Raw genomic sequence first — 17,086 nt, 5'->3', positions numbered from 1 at the left:
TGTATTTCTTATATCTGACAATTTTGGGGGATGGATTGAGCTTTATCTTTGTAGGATAACAATTCCTACTGATACTTGACACTTGGGATTCCTGAACAGTTATTAATGGGTAAAAACCAAAGATGTTGTTCCAATCCTACAAGTCCTACATGTCCTGTAAATATTCATTATTACTATAAATAATGGTAACTAAGCAATAGGAGCAGCATGGCATAGTGGAAAGAGCATGGGCCTGGGAGTCAGAGAACCCAGGTTTTAGTCCAGGCTCTATGTGGCCTTGGGCAAGTCATTTAACTTCTCTGTGCCTTGGCTTCTTCATTGGTCAAATGTTCTCTCTCCTACTTAAACTGTGAGCCCTATGCGGGACAGGGATAACTAACTTGTATCTTCCCCTGCGCTCAGAACAGTGCCTGACACATAGTAAGCGCTTGACAAATAGAATACTAATTAAAGTTTAGTGCCTCCTCTTTCACTTGAAAAATTGAAGAATTTCAGACAGTGTAATTCTTCATTATTATTATTATGCTATTTGTTAAGAGCTTTCTGTGTGTCAAACGCTGTTCTAAGCACTAGGGTAGATACGAGTTAATCAGTTCGACACAGTCCCTGTCCCACAAGGGGCTTGCAGTCTAAGTAGAAACCTTCTTGACCATCCTCTTCCCCCATATTTCAATGCCTGTGCCCTGTTCCACAAAGTGTGTGTTCTCTATTCTGGCTGGAGAGGGCAAGATTCTGTTTTACGTGCTGTCAACTCCAGGCAGTGCAATCTTCTGATAACAGGGATGTGCAATTTAACCTCACAAGAACTTTTTTTACAAGTTATTTCCATCCTTAGGCCACCTTGGATGTAGTGATGAATCTTCAGTTTCATTATATTGAGAAGCTGTGGCTGTCATTCTGGAGTTCTAAACCACCATCTAACGAGGACGGCTCCATCCCCATGCCTCCTAGGTAAATTGGTACATGTTAACCCCGTCAACCTTTGTGGCCCAATTGGCATTTCCCCTAGGCTGGGTGGGAAGAAGAAGCTCAATTCAAATTTGTGCCCCTTAGAAAATGTAGTAAATTCATTCATTCATTCATTGAATCATATTTATTGAGTGCTTACAGTATACAGAGCACTGTATTAAGTGCTTGGAAAGTACTATTTAGCAACAGAGACAGACAATCCCTGCCCACAATGGGCTCGCATTCTAGAAGGGGGGAGACAAACGTCAAAACAAGTAAACAGGCATCAAGAGCATCAATATAAATAAAGAGAATTAGAGGAAAATTTATTTTCTGCTGCCTTTCAAAGATTTCAGAGAGCTCAATTTTCAGGGTGCACCAGGACAGAGTTGTTTTGACAATTAGGTGAAAAGAGCAGCTGCCCCACCACTAGGGGGTGGTGGGGAGTGTTAGGGGTGGGGCAGGGAACTGACCAGGGTTACCCCAAGAACACCAACACCCTAACTCCAACCCTTACCCTCCCTCCTTCCTTTCTTCTCCTACCTCCACTGTGGCCTAGCTGCTGAAACTTTGCCCAGCTTGCTCTGAGGAGGTAGCAGTTTTTTATGAAGACAAGGTCACAGAATGTTGTAAATCATGTTGTCCATTGTGATTTGTATGTGAAATGACTGCTTGTTCAATGCTATGATTTAATATTAAGACTTTTTAAAGTGAAGCAATAAGATCAACTTCATGTAACAGATGAATTGCATCAGAGAAATTCTAATTAAGGCACAAAATAATTGAGAAATTATCTACAGCCTTATGGTAGTCCTCTAATCACATATCCTGTTCCTGCACTAAAATGTGGTTTATTTCAACAGTAATTTGCAGTCTTCGTCTGTCATCACAGAAAAGGCAGAGGTTTTTTTTTTTTAAGGTGACTTGATATTTTTAGATTTAAAAAACACTCAAAGAAAAATATTTTATGATGAGTGGTTCTCGCATCTGCTTCAGCATAGGAAGAAACAAGATTGGGGGAAGCCATGAACAAAGCCTGGGGCATGCATGTAAGGTTTGTTATTGATAGTCTGTTAAAAGCAACAGAGAAAGCTGCTACATTTTGCTTGTGTTTTGTGAAGAGATCAAGGGATCAGTGGGATCTTTGCCTGACTCTAAAATCTGCAGCAAAGGGGAAGTGAAGGTTAATATTAAGTGGGAGCAGATGGGTGTTTAGGAAAGACCTAGGTAACAAAGTTCTTTCTTACAAATAAAAACTACTGAAAATCATCTCTTTGATGAATCTCCATTGGTAGAAGAGAGAGAGAGTGAAAAGGTAGAAAGGGAAGGAAAAAGAGAGTAAGTGCAGGGCGAGAATGGGGAGAGAAAGTGGGAGAGAAATTCAGCGTCTCGTTTCTCAGAGATGAGAGGAGAAATGAGAAAGATGATGGCAGAAAAGCCAAAAGAGGAGAAAACATTAGGGAGCAAGGGAGGAAAAGAGCAAAAGTAAGCAAGGGAGAGAGTGGGGAAAAGGAAAAAATGAAAAAAAATGCTGGAAATGAGAGAGAGTTGAAAGTGAAAGAGGATGAGAATGAAACAGGAACAGATCGAAAGGGGTAGGGAAGTGAAAGAATGTCAAGTGAGTGGAAGTGATAGAACATTTTGAATACAGTTTCTCAAATTATGTCTGGACCTGCAGAATTCCTGCAGGCCAATTTCTCCCGCTTTTTTAGGTACTTCGTGATGAGTTTTCACAAGCACACCTCAGTGACCACCCGCCTGCCGTTGTGATTTACGGCTCTTGTTCTGAAATGTGAAATGTAGTTGATGTCATTTTGCATGTTTTCCCACAGTGAAGAACATGAAGTTGTTATCATCCCAAAGGACAAACTTATTGCAGTGTGTAAGTGTGACTCTGTTCTGAAATGGATGAGAAGCTGCGATCACATCCTCTACCAGACTCTGGTGGAGATTCTCATCCCGGATGTGCTGAGACCTGTGCCCAGTAAGTAAATTCCTGTTCAGAATTCTTGGGTCTAACCCAGTTTCATCATCCCTCAGTTATATTGCACATTGCTTCGTTATTCTGAACTGTGCTGGTTCAGTACTGGGGGACTCGACTAGTTAGCTATAGCAGTCGTGGAGAATTCCAGAGTACAGATTAGGAGTTTTATAAGAAAAATGTGGGTTTTTTAATGGTATTTGTTATGTGCCAGGAGTAGCGCTGGAGTAGATTCAGGATAATCAGGTAGGACACTATCCATGTCCCATTTGGGGCTCACAGTGTTAATTCCCATTTTGCAGGTGAGGGAATTGAGCCACAGAGAAGTTAAGTAATTTGCCCAGGATCACATAGGAGACAAGTGACAGAGCTGGGATTAGGACACAAATCCTCTGACTCCCAGGCCCGTGCACTTTCCACTTTGCCACACTGCTTCTCTCATTGAAGCAGCGTGGCTTAATGGAAAGGGCACGGGCTTGGGAGTCAGATGTCGTGAGTTCTAATCCTGGCTCCGCCACTTATCAACTGTGTGACTTTGGGCAAGTCACTTAACTTCTCTGTGCCTCAGTTACCTCATCTGTAAAATGGGAATTAAGACTGTGAGCCCCACGTGGGACGACTGATTACCTTGTATCTACACCAGCAGTTAGAACAGTGCTTGGCGCATAGTAAGCGCTTAACAAATACCATCATTACTATTATTATTATTATTGCTTCTCTTATATTTGGTATCTGTTGAGCAATATACTCTAATTCCCTATTGCCCAGATACTTTTCTGTTTTACCAAATAGAAGGGAAAATGAAGTAAATGCCTACCATTTGCGAATATCTCTTAGGTATTCATTTTAGTTTCTCTATATCCATTAGTGTAGGCATCACCTGGCCACTGGGAGCAAATGGCCGGAGTCACTTGGGGAACAGCTCTCCTCCTTTCCTGCCTCCGAGACAGGCCTCCATGGTGGTGGGATTGCAGGGGAGAGGAGGAGGAGAAGGGCTAGGGTGGGGGGACAGGAGGGGCAGTTAGTAGTGGTAGCTCCTAGATCGACTGCAACTGCCGGCAGTGCTACAAGCATGGAGATTAAATTGATTTGGGGAGGTAGAGAGAGGAAGATGTGTCCTGTGGCCTCCTCTAACCACCTCGCAAATAAGCCTGGCTACTACTACGCTAGCGACAGTAGACGAAACAAAGAAGTAATTGAGGTGGGGTAGAAATAGGGGAGGGGAATCCAGGGAGGAGAAGCAAAGTTGGAGGAAGAGTGGGGAGAAAAGAAGGGATAATGGCAGGGCAGGCGAAAGAGAGGCAGAGGAGTGTGGCCGTGTCTCCTGTGTTTGGGGTCTTCATGTGTCTGGTATTTGTTCATGTGATTCTATCTTTTGCGTTTGATGTATCCTTGGGTTTGTCCTATTCTCCTTTCTGGAGTCTCCCATCAAGAATGGCTCACGAGCCTCAGGACCGTGAGCCCAGCACAGGAGACTTGATGATTGTGGTTTTGCACAGTCTGTTTTCACTGAAGCATGGGGTGCTCCTTTCTCCCCCCTTTAACTAAAACCTCCTTGAAGGCAGGCACTTCAATTTGTATTCCTGTAATCCTCCACGATGCCGAGTGCAGGACTAGGCACAGAGTGGATTCTCAGTTCACAGTCTTGTCTGTCTAATCAACTGACCGCTGTGCTGACAAATAGGACTTAATTACAAATAGGAGCCCCTTCTCCTTGTCTGATAGTGCAAGGAATACATAAATTGCATTACTGAAGTGCCGTATTTGTGCAAATGTTAAATGACTCTTATAATCCTAAACCAATATCCATAAATTAACACATTCTCAGGACTTCTTTGTCAGAAACCAGGAGTGAACTAAATTATTATTTCACCAGAGATGGGTATAAGCCTCCTCCATCCTTATTCCCTCCTTGTTTGAAAGTCTCATGCTACAGAGGTTTAAAGACTGTCCTGCTAGAGGGGAGGAAGTCTCATTACATCTCCCAGAGTTAGTTTGGGAATTCCAACCTTGCTTTTGCTGCTGAATATCTTGGAAGAAAGGTTTCTCCCGCCTCTAAGATTTGGTAGAATTCCAAGAGTTTCAGGAAAGAGCTTTAGTCTTTAACAGTTCAGGTCCCTTCCATCTCCATCCAATGGTGGAAGTAATGAAAACTAACCTTGGGGAGAGCCATTTAAGCCTGAGGAACCCTTCAGCCCCCACTGGGGAATCTTCCCTTTAGGAGGAGGGGGACCAGTAGGAGATTCCTCAATCCCTACATCCCTGGACAACAGGAGTGGCTCCCTCCCTTAGCTGGGCTAGCCTGGCCTTTGTCCTTTCTCCTTGCATGTCACTCTGTTATGTGTAGATAGATAGTGAGCCCTGTGTGGGACACAGGGATTATGTCTGACCTGATTATCTTGTGTCTACCCCCAGTGCATAGCACAGTCCGTTGCACATAGCAAATGCTAAATAAATTCCATTATTAGTAGTAGTATTAATAATAATTCAGTATCTTCAAATAGGAAGGCCAGCAATATACTTAAAGGCAGGTCAAAGCCAAGCAAGTTTATGGGGTATCAGGTCACTGAGTGGACCTTGCCGGGGTGGAGAGAAAGACACGGCACTTCCAAATATCTTGATTCAACCTACAAAGTTGAAATAAGCTTTGGAGCAAGAAATACTTCCCGAGTGAGTGGCTATTTGGTTCAGGAGCCCCTACTTTTCCTCTGCTATTTTTGTACTCCTCTCTTCCATTTTGTTCCCCGTTCAGTCTAACTTGTTGAAAAGCACCATCACAGTGCTGAGAAGTTGCTCTAAGATGCTTTTTGATAAATATGTCATTTGTTGTGAAAGACTTCAAGGCAGACCCTTGGCCAGAAAGGTATTGGTGGAGAGAGGCTTCTATACCCAAACATGTCAGGGACATGTACTTGCTAAAGCTACATATTCCAGAATGCTTTGGGCAGGAGAAATGATTGTTTTCTAGAGGCCTTCAAAATGAGGCCCCAATGTCACCACTGCCACAGATTTTTCCCCACATGGCCTCCCAAAAACATACGACTCAATTATCCCTGACTCAGGGGCTGTCTCTGCTACATTTTCTACTATCCTGAACATGTCTATAGTACACTGAGTTTTGTCAGAATATGTGTCTCAACTCTGTATTTTGGCTAGAACACACTGGCTGAATTAGGTAGGGCCCCTTCTCCTGATAATGTGAACCTGTTTGAAATGATTATGTGCAGGTGTGTAAATGGGCAGGTACTGTGTTGAGAGTTTTCCTTTTCATGGACTGGTGTGAGAATGCAGCCTACACAGCTCCGCCTCCCTCAAGTTATCGGAGAATTGGGTGGGTGTGTTCTCTTTGGTAACAAGAATCCACTTCACCAAAAGGATTTACGGTGCTAAATTGTTAATACTTTCCCAAGGTTATCGTCACTGTCACCAACAGCATTTATTGAGTCTCTTTGTGCAGATCACTATACTAGGTTATGCTTCTTCTTGTAATGCCTTCATTATTCATGGTCAGGCAAAGTCAACTATCACAATTTAGGCTCATAAACATAAACCACTGGGGGTTTTCTGATCCATCTTTTGTGAAGGCCTGGTTTTGATAGTCTCTAAAGTAGAAAATGTCATTTTGCCATGCAACCTGGGTCCAAGACGTTGTCAGTCGGTTTATAAACCAGGTAAATCTGGTTGAAAGCACTGCTGCAATATTTTAAAACCTTAGAAATAACAGTTTTGAGCTTGAGTCTCCATTCTTCCCCTGCCTCCACTCTAACTCGTCAGAAAGGGCTTACTTACTGATGTCTGTTTCAGCCTTGTATATGGTTCTAAACAAGACCCCCTTAGTGGAAGGAAATTCAACTCAAAGATTCCATGGTTGTCACAGGTAACACCATTTTTCTCCAAGCCTCTTCTTTCAATCACAACTTTATTTTTCCGACGAGAATAGTGAGAGGCCCTGCAGGGCTCCTGCCAAGTATCCATTCCTTTAGCTATTTTAGAAATGCAACACATCATTTTGACAATCCCATGAGTGAAGTACTTTCTTCAAACATGCCTGAACATCTACTGTGACTAGATTCAAGCCATGGAATTACCTCCACAGATAAACTGAGCTGCAGTAGTTCCACACTTTGGACCGAGCCAGAGGTTGGAGCAGAATTTGAGAACTAAATCCTCTTGGGCTCAATCTAGGTAGGGGACAGTTGGTGATGTCTATGGAAAGAGCACGGGTCTGGGAATCAGAGGACCTGAGTTCTAACCCCAGCTTCACCACGTGTCTGCTGTGTGACCTTGGGCGAGTCACTTGACTTCTCTGGGCCTCAGTTACCTCATCTGTAAAATGGGGATTAAACCCTAATCCCGCCTACTTAGACTGTGAGTCCCATGTGGAACAGGGACTGTAGCCAACCTGATGATCTTGTATCTACCCCAACACTTAGTACAGAACTTAACCCCTTGTATTCATTTAACAACTAGTTAAGAGTGGAACTACGGTAGCCAACAGGTAATTTTGCTCTTTAACCCTCCTCCCTCCCCTCAACCATCAGCACAAGGTACCAGTTTGTCCAGGGCTGCCAAACCACTTGCACTGGCCCTGAGTAGCGGAAAAAAAATTAATTCTTGATACCCTTGCATGTCCTACTTGCATGTCGTATCCTGGTATCATGTCGGCATGTCATTGCTGGTGCATTTTCAGCTTGGGGTCCACTCTGTCTCCTGGGCGTCTTTCTGCTTTATTTGTTCCTAATCCATCTTTCTCTCTTCTGTATTTGTCTCTCTGTCTCCACACCGCCCCCCCCCCGCTTTAGTTTTTCAACCTCTCTTCACTAGACATACCTATAGTAAGCTAAGACCAAATGTGTAAAAAATAGCTCTTTGACATTTTTCTTTAGGTGTTTCATTAGAAAATTGCTCTTTGAATAGTGCATCACACCCTTTCCCAAGGTATGCAGGGATATGAGAAACAGGTTATGGCACATTGTTCATGTCGTTAAAAATGTTCCTTACTCTTTTGCCCGCAGTAACTAAGACCTAACTTCAATTACTTCAATCGATCATTTTCAAAACACTTTCTCCTCTTGACTTGTCCCTGGAGTTTTTATAAAATACCATTCAGTGTGCTAGTAGAGGAAGTGTCTTTTATGCTGTCCTGCTGCCACGACCTAGAACCCTGCGTGGGCTGAGCCTGGGCCACGAGTCTGAAGCTGTGAGGCAGCCAGCTGGCTGAGCTAGGCAGATGCTCCTTCAGCATCACCTCAGCTTCTCCCTCTCTTCCTCCCCGCTGCTGTTCTCCTGTTTCAGACCAGGCCAGGGTTAGGTGCGCTCTTGGCTGGAAGTGAGCCTGGAATGAATCAGAAGAGGTTGAAGTTTTACTTCCAGGGAATACTTCTTCCCTAAATCCACTTCCTTTGTCTGCCCTGGCCACCGCATTTTCGTGGTTCTGAGCCCTACCTACCCACCTTGATTTTTACAGGGGTATTAGGGGCGAGGTCTGAGCATTCAGCATCCTCGGGGAAGGCCTGGTTACCAGGGGCATTACCCGATATTGGCATTTCACAGACTATTAGCAGGGAACAAGGCTAGGGGTGAGGTCAGAGCTAGCATTCACTGCTTAGCCTCCACCACACCTTCTCCTTCCTGACTAGCCTGAAGTCCTCTGGGCATTTGATCCGCACGTTACCATACTAAGTCTGAGGATGATGACGCCAGCTTTCCTGGGAGACCACCAGTGATTTTTCCTGGGACAGGGAGTGATTTGGAGCCAGAATTGCTGTTGTCATGCCAATTCCGCCCCCTGCAGATCTATCCCAACTTGAATTCTAGGGATACCTCTGAGGCTTATTGCAGGGGAAAGACTTGATGATGGAAGGTATCTTTTTCCTTCTAGTCGTTAGACCTAAAGCAGTGCCATTACTGGGGTCAGACCAGCGGTCCAGCCAACCCACTAATCCATGTCTGGCAGTAGCACCAGCCTGCTTAGTAGCCAGTCTTTACAACCGTTGTGTTTGGATAGTCCCCCAAAGGCACTGGCTTTAGCTGATACCGTTCCACTTAGCACCTAGCAGGATTCTTAGATGACCTCCTGTTGATGCCTCCCAGGCTCACGGTAGCTTTTCCGATTCGTATTCCAGTCGGGGTCATCAGTGACTCCCAGTGGGGTTTTTGTTTCCGGTGGTACTAAATGCAAGTCGTTTTCCGACTTGGATTTGCACAGTCTGATGCACTCACTATATTGCGCTTGCCTTTACTGAACTTCATTCAGATTTCCGTGGACCATTCTCTAATTGCCTACAGTCTCTTTCAATGCTCTCTTGCTATTTTAGGCTTGAGTGACCCGGTCCAAATAAGGGTCATCGTATAATTCATTGATAAAGAAATTAAACAGTTCTGGACCCAGGACCGATTCCATTTGACACGTCTCCCTAGGTCGATATGGAGCTGTGGGCCGCTTCTCTTCGGGCACAGTTCTCCATCTGGTTGTGTACTTCCTAGAAAAAATATGGACCAAATTATTTTTTCTAACTTGATGACTAGCTTCCTAGTTGATGTTCCCACTATCCAATGATGTATAGGTAGGCAAAGTAGAAAAGCGACTCGAGAAGACCAATATGCTTTTTTGGGAGATTGGCTGTCAGAGTTTGATGACAGTGGGGAATGAAAAACATCCCAAATTGAAAATCTACCAAGTGGAATCCTGACCGCGAGACCTCGACCTACCCCGAAAGTAGTGTCTTCAAGCATCTCATCCAAGCCGTGCTCGACTTCAAGTTTCCAGAGCAAGACTACCAACAATGAGATCTCGAAATAGTCAGTGCACCAGCACTGAGGCGATACCCATTCCAACATTTGAGGAAAACGGGTGGCCGCAAGTTTTCTAAGCAGCTACTCGATTGTGAGTTGAAAGCAAAGAATGCAGAACAAACATTTTAAACACCTAAAGGAATGTAATCTCAAACAGTGTGAAACGGCAGTAGATTGTTGAGACATCAGCAACAGACTGCCTGCCGTGGCGTGCTGCAATCAGGAGATAGGTGGCTCTCCTTTAGCAGAGGCTACGGGAAGATCATTAGAACAGAGGAAATGGCATCAGACCAGTGATCCATCCAGCCCAGAATTCTGTCTGGATATCAAGGACGGCAGCCTTCACACTGTTGGTCCAAGCATCCTTTTGTCTTGCACTGACTTTCACTCTCACTGTTAATGTTATGGTATATATCTTGCAGGTACTTTGACACAGGCAATCCGTAATTTTGCAAAGAGTTTGGAAGGCTGGCTGACAAATGCTATGAGTGACTTTCCTCAACAGATCATCCAGACAAAGGTAATTAGATTAGGCTCCAGTTTTGAAGAGAGTGAGAAACTGATAGTCGGGGGGTGGTTGGGGGCAACTCTGATATCAGCAGGGCACAACACATCTGGCCTTAGTTCACTGGTCAGACAAAAATACTACTATCAGTTCTCTGCCTTTGCCTGTGTTTGCTGCCTTTGCCCTATCTCTTTGTTATTTGATGTCTTATCGCGGTATTTCTTTGCCTCCGCTGATGTGATTGTTAGTTACATCTGCTCTCCACCTTGTGTTTTTTTTTTTCATTTGCCACTGAGGAGTAGATATTGTATTTCAACCTTAGTTAGCAGCTACTTGCACCTCATGGGCTGTACCATCCTTATTTGTCAAACCACACGAAGCTCCGGAATATGGCAAAGCAAAAGTTTCAAAATGAAAAATTTTAGAAAGTTAGAAAGTAAGATTCATTCTCTTCTCTCTATTCTGGGCAAGCTTAGTCATTACTTTTCCTTCAAGTATTTCGGATCAAAACATTTTGGTGTCTTATGATCCACAATACTTTGTCACTACCTGTGAACGGGGAGGAGGAACAGTGAAGTGAGGAAGAATGGTAAGCTATAGTGGAAGCCAGGGAGTAGGCAAGTTGAAGGAAGAAAAGATAAAAGGAGAGTAGCTGTAGGGCATGAATGGAAGAGGTGTTTTTCTTGCCCAAATGTGCAGGTACAGGGAGTGGTGTTGTTTTCTTCTCCTCTTCTCTCACCCCTCTTCTTCCCTGCTTGCCCCCCGACCCTCCTTCATCTTGCCTTCAGCCATACCTACTGGTAGAACGATTCTGGTTAAGATTCCTGAATCTCGCCCAGTATTAGAGTAGTATACATAGGTCTTCTCATAAAATGCAGATCATGAAAAGGTAAGCCAAGCAGGGAATTAAGGATAACAAGCCTCTCATTCATACACAATAGTTTTGCTCGCTTTCCCAATCAATCCATTTCTCTGAAAACAGAACGCACCAGGTTTTTTGTAATGAAGACAATAACAGAGAATGAAACAAAACGATTCCTCTCCTGGAATAAATTCTTTTATTATTCATGCTGCATGCTGCAACAGTCGGGAAATTGTCTTTGAACTGCCAGTTTCTTGATTGCTCCATATAAAAGCAATGCCTTTCCATTGCATTTGCTGTTTAAAAAGAAGCACACATCGGGTACAGTTGTGTCTTGGAGTGGCCGTTCCTTTTTGTGTTGCAGGTTAGTGTAGTAAGTGCCTTTGCCCAGACCCTGAGGAGGTACACTTCCCTGAACCATCTGGCTCAAGCCGCCCGTGCAGTGCTACAGAACACTTCTCAGATAAACCAGATGCTCAGCGATCTCAACCGAGTGGACTTTGCCAATGTGCAGGTAACATCCCACTGTTGTTCATTTGCCTCTGTAAATCTATTGGAAATAAGCAAACCAATTTTTCCCATTAGTTTTTTGCCATATGGGACCCTGGGATCTGGAGAAAATGCTGTATTTTGAGTGGTTCTGGCCCTGTGCTCTTCTGAGTGCTTTTAACAATTCCAAAACCGTGCCTCTCTTCCTCCCTTTCCACTTTCTCATTTCCTTTTCACTGCTTAGAACCCCACTTTCCCCATAAGGTAAGAGCTGAACTGTGAGGAATCTTCTTCTAAATGTGTTGATTTTCATCCATTTATGTCTACTCTCTCTCCCATTTGGTCTTCTATTCCTTTTTTTCCTATCTTTCCCAAGTGCCTAGTAGAGTGCTCTGAACACAGTAGATGCCATGTCAATCCTCTGGACACTTCTATCAATCAGTTAATCAATGGTATTTATTGAACGCTTGCTATTTTACTGGTATTATGTGATTTTTGAGCAACTTCATTATATTCCCTGGCCTTTAGACTATACCTAAATGAGGACAATTATGAATAAGATTATTGAATCTTGAATAGTTTTGCAAGAGTATCTCTGTGATTATAGTGATAGACAGAATCTTCATACTCGGAAGTGATGATTGTCATGAGCAGTAGTGTGGCTTAATGGAAAGAGCACAGGCCTGGGAGTCAGAGGACCTGGGTTCTAATCCCGGCTCTGCCATTTGTCTGCTGTGAGACCTTGGGCAAGTCATTCAACTTCTCTGTGCCTCAGTTACCTCATCTGTAAAATGAGGATTAAGACTGTGAGCCCTCTGTGGGACAGAGACTGCATCCAACCTGATTGATTTAATGATAATTGTGGTATTTGTTAAGTGCTTACTGTGTGCCAGGGTCTGTACTAAGCAGTGGGATGGATCCAAGCAAGTTGGGTTAGACACAGTTCCTGTCCCACATGAGGCTCACGGTCTCAATCCCCATTTTACAGATGAGGTAACTGAACCATGGAGAAGTGAAGTGACTTGCCCAAGATCACAAAGAAGACAAGTGGCAGAGCTGGGATTAGAACCCATGACCTTCTGACTCCCAGACTCATACTTTATCCATTGATACTTATCTACTCCAGCGCTTAGTACAGTGCTAGCACATAGTAAGCACCTAACAAATTCCTTTAAAAAAAAAAAAGGATAATCTGACACAGTCTCCATCACACATGGGGCTCACAATTTAAGAAGGAGGGAGAACTTGAAGGAGGCAATATTGAATCCCCATTTTACAGATGAGGAAAATGGGGCACAGAGAAGTCAAGTCACTTGCCCAAGGTCAGACAGCAGGCCAGTGGCTGCTTCTTGTAGTTACCCCAGTACTTAGTATTGTGCTTGGCACAATCATAGTTATCATTACTGGAGTTTACGGTTAAGGAGATTGTATTAGCACAAGCAAAAAACTATGCATTGTTGACTTTAGAATGTCACTAGTTTCACCAGTTGCGTGTTTCACCAACTCCTGATGAGGCCAAAGAAATTCATACATGTTTGTAAAACGCTTCGAGGTCTGTAGTTGAAAGGGGCAATGTTTTTGTGTTTTTTTAATGGAGTTACTCCATGACCTGTCAGATTAGAAGCCCAATTGTGAGCTACAGTTGGTCTCTATGCCTGGCGTAGGACTACTCCTAATAATAATTGTGGTGTTCGTTAAGTGATTGCCATGTGCCAAGCACTCTGCTAAGCACAGGGGTCAATACACTACAATTACATTTGTCCATTATATGACACACTAAGATGCACTAAGGTTTTGGAAAATCTTCAAAAAATTGTTTTTCCTGAAGTCTTCATTGCACACCTCCAGGCTTTTGAGTGATTCTTACAACATGGAAGGTGCTGTATTCAAGGCAGGGGTGAACTGTCTTTCTCTTTGGAGCTACAGTTGTAGAATCAGAGCTGCTGAAGAAAAACAGGCTAAGTTTAGCTCTCCAGAAACCCCCCTCCTAAAGTGAGCCATAGAGTCAGGGAGCATACCTCAGTACACCTTGCTTTGTGTAAATTGTGCGTATCTTGGCTCATCTGAAGTGTCTCAGTAATAATAATAATAATGATCATTTTGGTATTTAAATTCTTACTATGTGCCAGGCACTATTCAAGTCAGATCCAGTCTCTATCCCCACCATAGGCCTCACAGCCTAAGCAATATGAGTCAAGGGCCCTAGCCCTTTGACTCTTACCAGGCATAATCTCACAGCCCAAAAAGGAAGCTGCAAGAAGCAGCATGGGCTATGGGGATAGAGCATGGGCCTGGGAGTCAGAAGGACCTGGGTTCATTCATTGATTCACTCCTATTTATTGAGCACTTACTGGGTACAGAACACTGAACTGAGCCCTTGGGAGAGTACAATACAATAATAAACAGATACATTCTGTGCCCACAATGAGCTCACAGTGTAGAGGCGAGGAGGCAGACGTTGATAAAATAAATACATAAATAATTTGCACATATGATATATACATAAGTGCTGAGGGGCTGGGAGGGGGGCGTTGAACAAAGGGAGCAAGTCAGGGTGACACAGAAGGGAGTGGGAGAAGAGGAAATGGGGGGCTTAGTCGGGGAAGGCCTCCTGGAGGAGACAGGTCTTCAATAAGGCTTTTAAGCTAGGGAGAGTAATCGTCTGTCATTTCTGAGGAGGGAGGGCGTTCCAGGCCAGAGGCAGGATGTGGGCAAGGGGTCGGCGGCGAGATAGACAAGATCAAGGCACAGTGAGAAGGTTAACATTGGAGAAGTGAAGTGTGTGAGCTGGGTTGTAGTAGGAGAGTAGCGAGGTGAGGTAGGAAGGGGCAAGGTGATGGTCTGCTTTAAAGCCAATGGTGAGGAGTTTTTGTTTGATGCGGAGGTGGATCGGCAGCCACTGGAGTTTTTTGAGGAGTGGGGAAACATGTCTTGAACGTTTTTGTAGAAAAATGATCCGGGCAGCAGAGTGAAGTATGGACTGGAGTGGGGAGAGACAGGAGGCTGGGAGGTCAGCAAGGAGGCGGAGGCAGTAATCCAGGCAGGTTAGGATGAGTGATTGTATTAATGTGGTAGTAGTTGGGGTGGAGAGGATTTTAGCGATGTTGTGAAGGTGGGACCGAAAGGATTTAGTAATGGATTGATTATGAGGGTTCTAATCCCAGCTCCACCACTTGTCTGCTGTGGGTTCTTGAGCAAGTCACTTCTCTGAGCCTCAGTTCCCTCATCTGCAAAATGGGGATTTAGTACCTGTTCTACCTCCTACTTAGACCATGAGCCTCACGTGGGACCTGATTATCCTGTGTCTACCTTAGCGCTTAGTAACCTTGCTTGGCACATAATAAGTGCTCAACAAATACCACAATTATCGTTTTATATATTACACATATAAATGTGGTGTAAAGGGAAAACTGGCCAGATGTACTGCACAAAATTCTCTCTGGTAAAGTAGTGTCATATCCTGGTTGCGGTAATGTGTGTATTTATGGGCTTGCTGGTCCTATAAATAGCCACACGCCAGTGATGTCCTATCTCAGAGTTTGTCGCCTTGATCATACAGAACTCACTGCCATTCTGAGGAATAGAGCAGTACCGGACGGGAGGAAGTTAGCTGTGTCCCATATTTGCTGGGTCCCCTTGGACCAATCACATCCCCTCTCCATGCCCCAAGTTGTCCTTTGTGGAAACGAAGTAAACTAAGAAACTCTTCTGAAGAAAGTCTTGACTGGATTTTAAGCACAAGATCACATGGGATGGGAAGGAAGGGAAAAACAAGAGCAGTTGTTCATCCCTTGTTTCCTAATTGACCCTTTTCTTTCCCAGGAACAAGCCTCATGGGTGTGCCAGTGTGAGGAGGGCCTGGTGCAGAAACTGGAGCAGGATTTCAAGCTGACCCTGCAGCAACAGAGTTCTCTGGATCAGTGGGCCAATTGGCTGGATAATGTGGTCACCCAGGTTCTAAAGCACCATGTGGGAAGGCCCAGTTTCCCCAAAGCAGCCAGGCAGTTTCTGCTGAAGTGGTCCTTTTACAGGTAAGCTTAGACCTGGTCCTTGCATAAAGAAGGGCACCTAGCCCTGCAACTTACTTCCTGTGAGTGACACCCAGCCCATGAACAAGTTTCAAAGCCTCCTCTTCCTCCATTTCCTCATTCCAGGACCAAAGTTGAAATGATGTTACTAATTCTTGTTTATCCTAAGCATTCATTCCATAGGTTCATTAGCATTTGTTAGGTCTTGCATTTTTAATCATCAAAAATTCCCCTTTTCTGTGTCACATTCAGAGCGGTGGGGGACGGGAGTGGGGGTGGGGGCAAAAAGCACCTTCTTGCCACAAGGAGGCAATGGGAAGCTTTGAACACAAGGACTGAATATATCAAATGTGTCTTTTGTTAATATATTCCTGTGACTTGAGAGGAAGTGGCCCAGGAACAGAATCCTGTAGATGAGTGTGTTTCTTTACCTCAGCGAATTTGGGTAGCCTTGTTCCGCAACAATCCCTCAGCCTCCAGGCAGGGCTGTGCTCGGTTGTCTAACTGGTGGTTATTTGTTAAGCGTTTACTCTGTGCCAAGCACTGTGCTGAGTGCTGGGGTCGAAACATTACAAGCAGATCAGACCCAGTCCCGGCCCCAAATGGGACACCCAGCTCTAAGGGGGAGAGAAGTGTTTTGACTGACAAATAAAGTGATTAAATTCTGTTTCAATTAAGAATTAGGTACTGACAGTTGGTTACTCATGGCCCTCCTAGCTGACCTCGGGACCTTGAGGTCAGAGACCTTGTGTCATCTTTTAAAAGTGCCACCTACAGTTCTGTGTACCGTGTGGGCACTCGATAATACTGATGACTGATTAATGGAGGGCTGTCCAGTACTCTTGTTATCAACCAGTTGTGCACCCACCAAACAATAATGTGATTGAAATGATAAAATGATGCCATCGCCTCATTGCCCAAGTGGCTGACGTGCTAAAACAATCCTGTATCTGTCCCCAGTGCCTTCAGCGGTTTGCACTTCTTGGCACCAGAGTAGCTTCTTCACCTTCGTATATGCTGCCACTAAGGTCACTTTGACTTCACTGAGATAGAGAAGCAGCATTGCCCAGTGGAAAGAGCATGGGCCTGGGAGTCAGAGGACCTAGATTCTAATCCCAGCTCCACCACTTGTCTGTTGTGTGACCTTGGGCAAGTCACTTGTATTCATTCAGTCTTATTTACTGAGCACTTAACCATGTGCAGAGAGCACTTTACTAAGCGCTTGGGGAAGTACAATACAGCAATAAAGAGAGACGATCCCTGCCCAAGACGACCTCACAGTCTAGAGGATAATCAGCGTTTACTCTGGGCCAGGCACTATACTACACACTGGAGTGGATACAGGCAAATCGGGTTGGACACAGTCCCTGTCCTACATGGGGCTTACAGTCTCAATCCCCATTTTACAGGCAAGGTAACTGAGGCCCAGAGAAGTGAAGTGACTTGCACGAAGTCACACAGCAGACGAGTGGCCGAGC

The 17,086-nt window shown here is 44.4% G+C and overlaps 1 protein-coding gene across 2 annotated transcripts in view; it reads left to right on the top strand.

The window, feature by feature from the left end:
- The window catches only part of RFX2 (regulatory factor X2), a 180,094-nt gene that overhangs the window by 144,658 nt on the left and 18,350 nt on the right, over positions 1-17,086 (top strand). For both annotated transcript variants that reach the window (XM_029051839.2, XM_029051837.2), the window contains 5 exons: positions 836-951; positions 2,781-2,932; positions 10,147-10,244; positions 11,456-11,605; positions 15,403-15,611. In XM_029051839.2, the coding sequence (XP_028907672.1) occupies positions 836-951; positions 2,781-2,932; positions 10,147-10,244; positions 11,456-11,605; positions 15,403-15,611 (725 nt within the window). The remainder of the gene's footprint in view (positions 1-835; positions 952-2,780; positions 2,933-10,146; positions 10,245-11,455; positions 11,606-15,402; positions 15,612-17,086) is intronic.

The sequence above is a fragment of the Ornithorhynchus anatinus genome, chromosome X1 (assembly GCF_004115215.2).
Source record: "Ornithorhynchus anatinus isolate Pmale09 chromosome X1, mOrnAna1.pri.v4, whole genome shotgun sequence".
NCBI lineage: Eukaryota > Metazoa > Chordata > Mammalia > Monotremata > Ornithorhynchidae > Ornithorhynchus > Ornithorhynchus anatinus.
The sequence above is the reverse complement of the archived record's forward strand: the minus strand, read 5'-3'. Positions and strand labels throughout refer to the sequence as shown.